The 13,229-nt window shown below is 38.6% G+C and overlaps 1 protein-coding gene across 1 annotated transcript in view; it reads right to left on the reverse strand.

The window, feature by feature from the left end:
* Positions 1-11,950: 11,950 nt before the first annotated feature.
* The window catches only part of PRKN (parkin RBR E3 ubiquitin protein ligase), a 681,559-nt gene continuing 680,280 nt past the window's right edge, over positions 11,951-13,229 (reverse strand). Inside the window, exon 12 of the mRNA XM_021544140.2 lies at positions 11,951-13,194. Coding sequence (XP_021399815.2) covers positions 13,085-13,194 — 110 coding nt within the window. The 3' untranslated portion in view covers positions 11,951-13,084. The remainder of the gene's footprint in view (positions 13,195-13,229) is intronic.

Genomic DNA, 13,229 nt, shown 5'->3' on the forward strand with positions numbered 1-13,229 from the left:
AGAATCTCCTGGGGTTGGTTTGTTTGCATTTTTTTTTTTTTTGCTATAAAATGAGAAATGTTGACTAATATTTGGAGCAACTTTGCTCCTCAGCAATTTACTGGAGCTAGAGAAAGAGCTATTTTGTCACAGAATAACTCTGCCAGAGATTTCTGCAAGTACACATTCATGCATTTTGCTCAAGGCTAGGCAAGTAATCAGATGTGGGTAGAACGCAGATTCCAGTATTCTTAATTTTCTGTGTTGGTTGACATGTCTATAACAACATTCATTGTTGATGCAAAGACCTCAACATTTTTGATTCAAAGAATTAAATCTGACTGAAGTGTTGCTCCTGTATTTGTGGTAGTTGAACAGGTTTTTGGTACCACCACTTAGGAACTTTGCAATTCAAGATTTGCAATGTCTGTAAGTAGTAACAAAGGTAAAAAGTTGTAATAAAAAGCTTATTTTTTCCTTTCTTACTAAAGTAGGAAATTATCAAACTGCACAGGATATATAGCTACATAAGAAGATTTTAATATTATATTTTCTTTCAGAGTATGGAAGTCCTAGAGTCTCTAGAAACAATAAACCTTGTTTTAGGGAACTGGGTTTGTGAAAAGCCATTGCTGTCTGCAGAGCAGTGGCTTCAGGTGCACTGAAGTCACTAACCTGGTAGTACTGCCATTTGCTAAAATGTTATATGTGTTTTTGAATAATTTCCTGACCAGTGAAGTGGTTTTGTTTTCTTTCTGGGAAAAAAAAAAAAAAAATCTGTAAAAGAGCTTTGGAGGTTTTTGAAAATTTCTTTCTACATTAAGAAATGAGAACTTTACCCATGGTATAGAGTAGTATATATTCCAAGAAGCATATAGAGGGGATAAAATCATACCTGCTATACCTCCTTAATATTCTCCTCAATGTCTATAGAATGCAATTTATTTTGGCCCTATTTGGTGGTATAAGACAGAATTCTGGGGAAAATGCTGAAAAGTGAATAAATGACAGAAAAGGCAAAATACTATTTTAACTTAAGGTTTCTTTGGTGCTGCAATAAAGACTGGCAAAAGTTCTTTCAAAATGTTTCTCATTTAAGTTTTTAAAAAGTTATTATCTAGCAATATAGTTTATATTCTGCCAATCACCATACTACAATGATTTCAATAAAAATGAAGCAAAACACACTTTTAAAACCCCCCTATGAGATGCTAAACTAAATAGGACAATACAAGGATGTGATTATGTGGTAGTATTTCAAACACTAGCACTTACTGATAAAAAGCCATTACAATCCACTCTGGAAACTCTTCCTATTCCCTCCTTGCTGATAAATGGGCCCAGCCTGGAATCTGGCAGACTGAAGAACAAGATCACTGAAAGCCACCTTTATGTCTTCCCTGCTCTCCTCTTTCCTCTGAGTGTTACATTCTTTGAAGCTGCATGAAGTGATAAAGTTGGTTCTATAATCTGAGTTTCACTGGGCTACTGGCACTACAGAAACCAGTTTGACTGTAGTCAGCTGTGACTCAGATGTCCTCCCTGGTGAGCTGGGAGGTGCACTGCCTTTGTCCTGATGATCTTTAAATAGTAGCCAAAAGCAGGCAGGCTGCTGCTGGTGTCATCCCACCAACTTGAGATATTTATTGGAGATACCAGAGTTAAGGCATGTGATTGCTCCAAACTTCATTTGTAGTCAAGAGAGAGGCAGGCAGACACTTGATGAAAATGAATCAGATAATTTATAACATTTTCATCACTGATGTATTTTAATTAATGCCAACCTTACTCTCCCCATGAATCAGTCGAAACCTCACTCAATAACACACAGGAAAGGCCCAGCTTTTGGGTTGAATCCAACAAACTTCTTCATTGTTGGAACTCAAAATGTCTCTCAGGCATTTTTAGAGGTTCCAGGCCTTGGTCAGAAGCATTTTAGACCCTGGCAGGCAGCTGGAAACAGCTGTGATTTTGAGTTTGAGCCATGGAATGAGTTACCAACTTTGGAGGTGGAACAAGCAGTCACAAAGGGTTAGATAGAATAGTAAAAGTAGTTACAAAACAGAGGGGAATTTTTTTTAGTATTGTACAGGGGTTTTTAGCACTTGTACAGGGGGGTTTTTACTTTGTACATGGGGATCAGAAGTTCTAAGATGGAGGAAAGTGGGCTGATCCTGTTCTTCCTCCTTCTTCTTCCTTACCTCCATGTTCTTGGTGATGTTGGCACTCACAGATTGGTTTAGAGTAGAAAAGCACTTTGTAATATAGGTAGTAGGTATTGGGGGAAAATTATAAACATGTAATACGTAATATATCATATAAAAGATAGCAGCAGCCCTGGGTGGGGAGAGAGAAGAAGAAGACAGCAGACAGAGAGGATATCAGTGTGTGTGTGTGCCTCTGCCCGGGCTGCTGACTAAACAGCTGCAGCCCAAGAAGACAATTTTTTAGATAACTAACAATAAACTGCCTTGAGACCGAACAGCAAGAGCCTGTGGAGTTTTCCTTTGGGAGCACGGGTTGGAGGAGAGACTTTTCCACCACACGAGATCCCGACCAAGCCCAGGGTTCTCACACTTCATCCTTCCTGTACAGTCCCAAAAGAGGGGGCAGAGTGGGTGTGTCTTAATCTATATACTAGAAGCACCTATCCAAATCTATGCAACAATTTTCCCCTTAAATTAATGGGGAACTTCTGATCTCAATTTGGAGCAGAAATTAGGACTGGACTGGGAAAGCTTAATGCTTTGTATTGCCATCACTTAAAGATGAAATGAGGTTGTTTAGCCTCCTCAGCTTCATCTCTCTAATTCTATGCCAGATGCCCCACTAGCTTGGTGAGAATTTCATGTAGCTGTCTGGGGTTTGGCCTGCTTTCCTTGCTGTCTCCATCTGTCTGTCTGTGCAGCTGTCTGTCAGTCCTCCCACAGAGGCTTTTCAAAGTTAGCCAATTTTTGCTAAGTAATTTATAAAAGTAGCCTGCCTGTCAAGTACAGAAAACCTGTTAATGCTCTCACTGAGAAAAACAGCCCTTAATCCTTAGTTCAAGCCATGTTTGGCTGAGAGCATTAGGCTACTCCTAAGGCAGGGGGGATGCATGGTGCTGTGACCCCAGGTGTAGCAGCATTGTGCTGGCTGGTGTAAAGAGGCATCCTTGCACTGAGTCTGGCTGGTACAGACCTGATTCTCCTCCTAGCAGTTTGTATGGTGCTGGGTTTTGGATTTGTGACTAGAACTGTTGATAACATGCAAGTGTTTTATCTGATGCTGAGCAGTGCTTGCACAGCATCAAGGCTCTCTGTTTTTCCTACTCCGGTACTTAATTGATTAGGCTGGGGCTGGGCAAGAGGCTGGGGTAGCTGAGCTGAATTGACCAAGGCAATATTCCAAGCCATATAACATCATGCCCATCAATAAAATCTGGAATGCTGCCTTTCTAAAGCAGCCATTGCTCAGAGACTGCCTGGGCATCCATCTGTTTGTAGGAGGTGGTGAGTGATTGCTTTTCTATCACTATTATTACTTTATTCATACCTTTAGTTATTAAACTGTCCGTATCTTGACCCATGAGGTTTTCTTGCTTTTGCTCTGCCTATTCTCTCCCCCATCCTGCTGGATGTGGGAGTGAGTGAGCATTGGGTGGGTACTTAGTTATCAACCCACTACATTGTTTACATCTACGTGAGTTCTACCAATAGCAGCAGAATTGAACCTTCAGGATAAAAAGCTGAAACATGTTTGACAAACAATTAAATAATTTGCCACACTGGAGGTATTCAAGCCCAGATGCATTGAACATAGCAGATTTACAGTACTACTTTTTACTACTTTAAAGTAGTAAAAAAAATGTTCGTGTAGCACATCAAAATAACATTGAGAATACAAACACACATTGGGTGTGTTTCAGAAACATCAAGGATGTTTCTGTACTTGCTGTACTTGTTGTTCTGTACTTGTTGCTGTACTTGCTCACTTTGCAGTAACTTACCTATATCCTGAGATGTACAGCAGCAGCCATATAGAACTGTATAAATGCAGAAACTGAGAAACAGAAAGCCATAAAGAAAGTGTAGATGCCTCATAAACCAGAAGCACATTACTTGGAAACAAGGTGAAGAAGGTTTTGGGTGAAGTAGACTATCATAGGATGATTATGAATTGCCAGCATGATGTCTCAGTGAACAATGTGGTATGATCTGGCATGTGTCAGGAGTGGTTCCACTAGAGACATGGATGCATGAATGTCACAGAAGGTGATGGTGCAACCACACCTGTATCTTATGCTAAAGTTCATCATTAATACTTTATTCTAGGATGTTTACAAAAATGTTTATTCAGGCTTTTAAGCTTGGCCTATTAAGCCTAATAGAATGAGAGTAAGGTGGAAATATGATTGCTGTCTACTCCACCCAATCAGGGAACAAAGGGGATAGGAAACATTAACAGGAAAATAAAAACATTAAACTTACCAATTATATTGATTACATAATTTTAAGGTGACTATTAATACCTTGGCATGAAACGGTTGCTCATCACTAGCAGCTCGGATCATGTTTCACAATTGCTTTGCCATGAAAGCAAATGGGACTTAAAACCTGCTTGCAATGGCACTCTGTAAATTCATGGAAAAGACTTGCATAATAAGATGCCCATGATAGTAGAGGTATATTACAAACCAATAAGGCCTTTGTACTCCTGAGATCTTAATAGCTTGAAAGGGAAAGAAATTAGGGGATGTTAAGTATCAGGAAAACCTCCTGGTATGGAGATCTCTCTGCCAGTGACTAGCAAAGGAAGCTGCTGGATCTGAAACAACTGCATTAATAGGAAATGTTTCTGGATCTCTTTTTCTTCTTTCAAGCAATTAAATAATTCATTTAATACTTTGAAAAGTTGGAATTTTAATTTGGGAGTAGGTGAACACAATGCTGTAGGAACATATATGAAGGGACTTTGTAAGATCATCTTACCTGTGAAGGCTTAACTGCTTGTAAAAAAAGTTGTCTCTTCCATAATGGAGTGAAGGTAGTAAGAACCATTATTCCTTTGGGCCAACCAGTGCTACATAATAATAAGTATTCATCATTTATCTAAGACTTGCTGAAGTTCTGCTAAGGCCTTTTACAATCTAATACAAATATCTAAATAAACACAACTAGCAAAATACTCTGACATTTATACTGTTCGCTAGAAATATAACAGGAAAGTGACACTGTGTGCAGTCATTACAAAGGGCTCTGGATCATGGACTTCTTTGTTACTTGAAGAAGCATATGTATTGATGTAAAGTTTTTCAGGGCCAGATTTTTCCATCCTGCACAGCATTCAGAATCAAAGAAAAAGTTTTAACTGTTCTCTTTTTTGTATGTGCACTACCTTTGCTTAGACACTCAAATAAAGTATTTTTTTAAAAGCACATGTGATTGTGACCTTGGACTCCCTGACCTGTTTTGGTAGCCCAAGTGGGAGCCGAGCACCTACAAATATCAAGCATGGCAGCAATCTGTGCCCCAGCTCACTAGATGCTAACACAGTTGATGTGTAAACAGTTGGACTGCCTCAGCCATCACTCATTGTAGATATCTTTTGGAAGGAGTCCTTCATGAGGAGGGAAAGGGCTTATGAATTTTATAGACTGGCAAAAGCCTTAAAAAATACCCAATATAATGGCATAAGTAAATATGTACATTTCGTGACCTACAGCTGATTTTCTATAATGCACTTATCTACCAAGCCTTGTGTCAGGTAGGTCTGTGGCACAGCTGTACTGGAACAGCTAAAAAAAGTAGGCTTTCAGTTGTGTAGACTTCACTTTATATTTTTATTTATTCAGTTCTACCCCAGAGCTCACACAATAAAGAGGACTAAAAATGAAATGCCACTGATCGTTTTTAATTTGTGCACAGTAAATGTCACTGAGAAGAGATCACTACTTCAGGAGAAGATACTCGACCATGCAGGAGCTTATTGCTCACACTGGTTTGAAGCCCATGTTTGCTTTCTGTAAAATCCAACAGAAATAGCCTTTATTATTGTACTTTTGAAATAAAGTAAGGACCTGAGTGATTTCCAGTCAGTTAATTAGCACCTTAGTATTTGCTAAGCAAATACTGAATAATATTTTGGTAAAATGTTAGATTCAGTTACATCTCCACTTAAACTTAGAAGATTGAATCAAAACTGATTTCAGCTTCATTAAGTGACTGAGTTTAACATAAATATCACAGTCATTCTGGCCTTTAAAAAACAGATATAAAAAAAAAAGCAAACATGGCATTTGTTGTTCCACTGAGTACTTGAAAAATGTCAGCGTAGCTTCGTGTGATAGTTTGGTTTTTTCTGATTTTTAACTTGATCAGCTATGGAACACATGGACTTCAGCTTTTCATTAAAAAAACTTCAAACCCTTTGATCATGCTGTGATCTCTTTACTTTGGAAAAGCACAGTGCAGAGCCTTCCAGGTTTTGCTTCCAGGCATAAACAAACTCAGTTGGCTGAACCTATTCAGGAGCATTTAGTATCCATTCCAAGTAAAACATTATATTGGCCCCAACAGAAGTGTCTGAATACTATTTCATTGTATAGACTTCTCTTTCCATTTTAGCATTATCTTTTGAGCATTACTTAAGGCTATCATTCAACCAGCTTTTGGCCTGGTAGCCAGCAGCCGAAGCTGGCAGGCTGTCAGGATTACTGTTTATGAGGCAGACAATACAATCATCTACCAAGTAAGAATAAATGTACAGTGTGTTGCTTCAGATGTACTTAACTAAAGGTTTTTAAAAGCAGTGTGACATCACTATTTAATGGATTTTAGTTTGGACCAAAATGAGGTGGAGGGAATATGAGGTGGGCATGAATATGTCTTTTAGATTAAATATTTAACTAACAAACAGACAAAATGAAACTGGGACATCATGTTCTCCCAGAGATCTCCAATGCACTGCTCAAATGCCAAAGTGAGTAGTGTTTTCAAAGTCTAGATTAGTCTTCTCCCAGTGAAGCCAGCAGTAAAATTCTCAGTGGTTGCAAAGGATGTCAGGTTAGATCATTTTTCGTTAGGCCACTGAAAATCCTATATTTTAAAAAAATATTTCTTTGTGTCCCTAATATCACCCTGGTATTCTCTGGACCTTAAACTTCAAACTTGCTTTCTGTGTGCCTAAGCCCATGTCAGCACCATCCCAGCACACAGGTGGCCTCTAGTTTGGTGCAACCAGATTTTCCCAGTTGGGAGGAAAGGCATGATGTGCATTTGAGCTGTTATCTAGCCTTCATGTGGTCTGGCTGTTCTCTTTGGACTGAATTCCCTGACTGTAAAATACAGATAGTGGCACTTCCTTGCCTACATAGATTATGTGAATTCCTCAAGCATTCTAGGGATAAAAGCCAGAAAGTAATGTAACAGGTGATGTCTTGCTGCATATTTTATGTACTGGCATAGAACCATTACTCCATTATTCAGAAAAATGGAGACAGAGACAAGAAAAATAAATTAAAAGAAAAGAAAAAAGCACTATTAATAATAATGAAGAAAAATGAAATAGCATATGGCCTGATTTCTAAAAAAAGATATTCCTACAGATACAAAAAGCACTACATTAAATATGATTCTCCATATGATTAAATGAGCTTCTCTCAACTTGCCTACCTTTTTGCTTCCTTAAAGCCACTGTCATTTTTTCTGACAGCACATACTTAACCAGAATATATGAGAAGACACAATTGACAGCATGTACTTCAGTAGTTCCTAGACAATCAAGCCAACTTGTAGAGCATTAAACTGTCTGAAGATGAGATACACACAGCTGGAAATCAGTAGGTGACACAAAGGGAACCACATGAGCAAACACATAAAACACATATACAAATAAACATAATAGGAATCAGTTGACAAACATGTCTGAAAAGAAGGGAGAGGTGCTTTTCTAAATTTGCTAAATAGAGATAGAAATATTTATTTAAAATCTGTAAATAAATCAGAGAAAATGTAAAGCAGTATATATGTCTCATTGTTGAATCACTGTTAGTTCTGTGCTGTCAGATACATCTGGGTGAAGCTGTTGAAGGACCATCAAGAACCACTGGACATGGAGTTTTCTTCTCCCGGAAACTTTAATCTGGTGTTGTCTTCTTCAGGCTTTTTGGTTGCTTAAGGAGGAACTGAAGGAAGAATGAGAATTTTGCAGCCTGGAAACAAAACCTACATGTTAAGAGGTACTGCAGCTCTCTATCTTTGGGTAGGGCTTCTCTCCATCAGCCATTACCATATGTCCTGTTTTCAGCTGGGATAATGGGATAATGTTTTTTCTAGTAGCTGGTACAGTGCTTGTGTTTGGATTTAGTATGGGACTAATCTTGGAAACGCACTGATGTTTCAGTTGTTGCTAAATAATGCTTAAGTCAAGGACTTTTCAGTCTCCCATACTCTGCCTGTGAGGAGGTGCACAAGAAGCTGGGAGGAAGCATGGCCAGGACAGCTGACCTGGCCTGGCCAAAGGGATATCCCACAGCACAGAAGGACATGATCAGTATATAAACCAGGGGAGTCAGCTGGGAGGAGCTAATCACTACTCAGGGCTGGCCTGGGCATCAGTCTGTGGGTAGTGACCAATTGTATTGTGCAGCACTCATTTATCTTGGGTTTTATTCCTTTTTCTCTTTTGGTTATCTCCATTTTCCTTACTATGATTTCATGATGATGATATTTTACTTTTTTTCAATTATTAAACTGTTCTTATCTCAACCCACAGGTTTTACCTTCTTCAGGTTCTCCTCCCCATCCTAGAGAGGGGTTGGGGCATGGTGCATGAGAGGCTGCGTGGTACTCAGTTTGCTGACTGGTTAAAGCATGACACCAGACTCATCAAACACTGTATCAGACAAATTAGATCAGAATGGGGCTGACCAATTTTAAGATTTGGTTTTATGCTTTATCCTTCCAGTCTTGCTGCAGGTGTTGCTTCCTGAGCTTCCCACACATGATGATTTACTTGTGTAATGGTTTGAGCAGCACAGTCAACACAAGGAACGTAACAGTGGCTGCTATTCAAAATGTGAGAAAGTTTGGCACAAAGGGCTGAATTTTCCCAGTCTTCCAGACCAGCAGAATGTCTTGGAATTTGGCCTCTCACCTCCAAGTGCCTTATGTTTTCCTCCACAAATACCAATTTCACTCCAGCTTACATGATTGACAATATCTGCAGGCAAAATTACCACGCTGGTTTGCAATAGAGATGGTGCCTTACTATTCACATGCACATAGCATTCACACTGCTTGCTGCTCTTTCAGAGCTTGACTGTTCCCATCAGTGGCATAATGTTTCTTCTGGAGTGCCATTTACTGAGTTTTTTCTTTAAAGTGTACCCTTTAAAGTGAAATAATTTAGCTTGTGTTTTGTGACAAGACAAAACAGACATATAAATGATATTTTAGTCAAAGTCACAGTTCCAGAAGTATTACTTACTTTAAACTTTGAGATATGCTTTTTCCTGAGGAACTCGAACTGTTATGCATTTTCTTCTTAATATACTTGGTATTTTTATTTAATTTCCAGCTGGATTTAAATATTAGAGATCTTCATTGTAAATACAGAGCTGAATTATTATCATGATAACTATTATTGAATATTTAAGCATACATCCTGTACTTAATCCATTTAACATGCACTAAAGGATCCCAGATTGCAGTACCAAGAACAAGTCTGTAATTGTTTTGATCTGAAAGATGTAGAAGGTTCAAGGTAAAGAGAATTCAATTAACAAAGCCAAACCTTGATGTGAAGGTACAGACTTCTTTTTTTTGCTTTATAGCTCCACAATAAATCACCTTCTTAGAACATACAGTTAAATGTCATTGTTTCCAGAATGTATTGCTAGAAGAGAACATAAACCCAAAAACTCTTGAAAACTTTTCATCTGCTTAAGCCCTCAGGTTTGTTACCTTCTTTCATGCTTGAGTCCTGTTTGTCTTCATTAACCCTCCATGGCTGCCCAGGACCACTTCAAAAAATGTGCGTGCCAGCCCCGAGGAAACGTTTGCCAAGGCTGGCTTCATGCATGCCAGCAAACAATGCCACTGTTAAGTTTTTAAAAAAGGAAGATTCCCCTCCTCATGCAGCAACTGAGCCAAGAGTGTACAGGAGCACACAGAACAGGTCCTGTGCATTCTGTCTGGAGCTGTGCCTTGTCTCTGGCAGGGATGTTGCCATCACACCTCTAGCCATGAGCAATTGTACTAAAAACTCAGCAGGCTCCACCATGCACATGCACAACAACCTTCAGAAGCTACTGAACTAACTAGAGAGCTAAAGTTGAGTGAGGTGAATTTCCCTCTGATATTTCAAAGCTGAAATAAGAAGAGCAGTCTGAATAGACACTGAAAACTTGATTTGTTCTGTTCTGTTTTGCTTCCAATAGCAAAATAAATTGGATTTTTACAAGATATTTTAAATATATTTTTAAAATGGCACTTTCCATGCAAAAAAAAAAAAAAAAAAAAAAAAAGTTTACCAGTGTAGGAAAATTTTTAGGTTCAATTCACACATCTCTATAGGAATTCCAGCATTCTTATGGTGTCAGCAGAGAATTAATCCTGAATTTTCATGCCCTTCAAATTGTGAAAACTATGAAAATCTTAGTGTAAAGAGAAATCAGATTAACACCCTGTACCATCTCAAAGTTTGTGCATGTATGCGTGGGCACATATAGTACTAATACAGAGAAGATCAGGACATGTTCTGTTAAATTCTTCAGCAAACACATTTGTTTTTGGCAGAGTGCGAAATCTGGACTGTGTCACACAACTTTGAGTCAATTCTGGAACTCCTTTCTTTATTCTCCTTTCCTGTCCTTGCTTACGTCTCAGACAAATGCTCATAATCCTGTTCTCTGACAAGTTCTTCCAAGAAAGAGGTGTTTCTATTCTAGCCTTATGACTCATGCCTGGCATGCCCTTCCCAGGCCAGAAGGAAATACAGGAGCTGGTCTGTAGTCCATTGACCTCAATGGACCTTGATCCAGGGGCAATAAATCACATGTAACAATTTAAACATTAATATGTTAGGCCAGGCTCTAACTCAGTGAAACTGAATTATAGTGAATAACTTCTTCCTATATGAGAAAGACACTTAAAAAAAAAAGGAGATTCAGACTTTGATTCTGAATGTTTTTGAATATGAAGTATAGTGACGAACTCCCATGTAACACATGATCAAAGTAAAATTAAGCATTGTTACTTTCCCCTAGCCTGCTGGAAACTGGCCATATACATTGAAAAATAGACCCAAATATAGGAAATCAAATAATGAGATAATCAGAGCTCACAGTAAAATACCCCTGTCAAGACAAAATACTTAAATGAGTATTTTGTGGCATTGTGGCATTCAATTGCATTCCTACACTTCAGTGTAGCAAGTCCTGCATAAATTTCATTTCAGCAGTGTCAAATAGGAAAATTACCTTTAGGAAATGTCCATTGTCTTCTCATTGCCACTTCTTTTTTTTCTCATTTTCTTAATTCTACCAGTTCACTCTCTCATTTTTGGTACCTCATGCCTTCATTCTTTTGTTTCCTTGCACTTTTAATGTCTCTTCCAGTTTAGACAGATTAAGATTTCACTGCTTTTAGCAATTAGACATGTTTTCTAGTGAGCCTGGGATTTTTTTCATCCCTCAAGCTTCATGCTCTGCACTGATATGAGGCCCACCCATATTTCAGGACTCTACAGTCATGCCATACAAAATATTAGTTCAAACTTGATAAAAGAAGACTATGGTTGTGGAACTTATTTTGTGCTAACATTATGTCTTGATCAAAGGGCTAGCCTCTCAGCTGGGAGTTTGAATCCGTGAAGGCAATGCATGACCCACCCAATATTTTTGTACTCATTTACTTTGTATTCAAATAAAAAAAAAAAAAGAAATAAAGTTTAAAATTTTGACCACTTTATTTATTGTATTTTTTTTTTTTTTCCCCCAGAACTAAATTGTGTAAATCCTTACATGGTGTGTTGGATGTGGACATTATCCATTTCATTTCAAAGTAAAACATCAATGTAAAGATCACAAACAGTAAAATTGTTTAGACTTGGAAATGCTATTAAACTTTACTTGCTGTGTTGTAAAATGAAGCTGTCCCTCTGCCCCACACCATTAGAGCAATAAATATATTTTCAGAATAATACTCATATTGTAATTCAATTTAGAAGAATCATGGTAGAGAAAAGCCCTGAGAAGTCCCCTCCTGCTTCACTTTGCCACGTCCAAAGCATTCCATAAGTACAAGAAAAATGAAGCCATGTGAGTGTAGCTTGCGCAACACATAATTGGATCCAGTCACCACTGTACCAACAGCCATGGACAGGGCTGAAACGGCATCCTTAGCTAATCTTCCCATAGTAACAAAGTCTGTAATGAGTAGGTAGGCTGGCTTTGTGTTGTATATCACAAATACACAAGCACGAGTATGGCATAAAGCTGGGTGTTTCCATGAGAATTTCATTTAAAGCAAAACCCCTGCAGAAAGCCTGTTAGGAAGAAACCCTGAGAAAACACTGAAGAGCCACAGCCTTCCCTCTGCCAAAAATGCTGTTAAGAAATACTGCCTTGAAATCAAAAATTGTGTTGAATGAGTGAAGAAGTGGTCAAAGAAAAAAAGCAGATGATGCAGGGAACATCTTCCCCCCTCCTTGATGCTTGCGCACTCAGACACACACACATATGCAGGTTGTTCCTGCTTGCAAGAGTTATGGATTCATGACTATAAATGTCAAGTAAGGTTTCCTCATGGTAACCCTGCCAACTCTCCATGCTGATATTTTGCAAGTTCAAAAAGTTGCAATTTACCCCTCTTTGTACCATGATGAGCAAGTCTGTCCATTAAAACAATTATTATTTTAACTTAGCGTATTTAAAAGCCTTGGCATAACTTCAATGTGATTTTGGTATGATTGCATATGCAATAAAGCCAAAAGCCAACAAACTAGGCCAACTTCTGAACTCTGTGTCCCTAAAACCACTGGGATTTTTGTTTAAGCAAGTGGTTCACAATTTGACCCTGATAAAAACAAGCTTTAGCAGCAACACGGACTGGCCTCAGCCCTGCTACTCAAACCAGTGATCTCCCATGCAGGTTCTGTTCCACTCCAGGCCACAGTTCCAGCACCACTCAAACCTGCACTGAGGGCGAGGACATTTCATGTGCATGCAGCCGCCTGCAAAATAGCAACAGAATGGCTTTGGTACTTGG

This window comes from Lonchura striata, chromosome 3, assembly GCF_046129695.1.
Source record: "Lonchura striata isolate bLonStr1 chromosome 3, bLonStr1.mat, whole genome shotgun sequence".
NCBI lineage: Eukaryota > Metazoa > Chordata > Aves > Passeriformes > Estrildidae > Lonchura > Lonchura striata.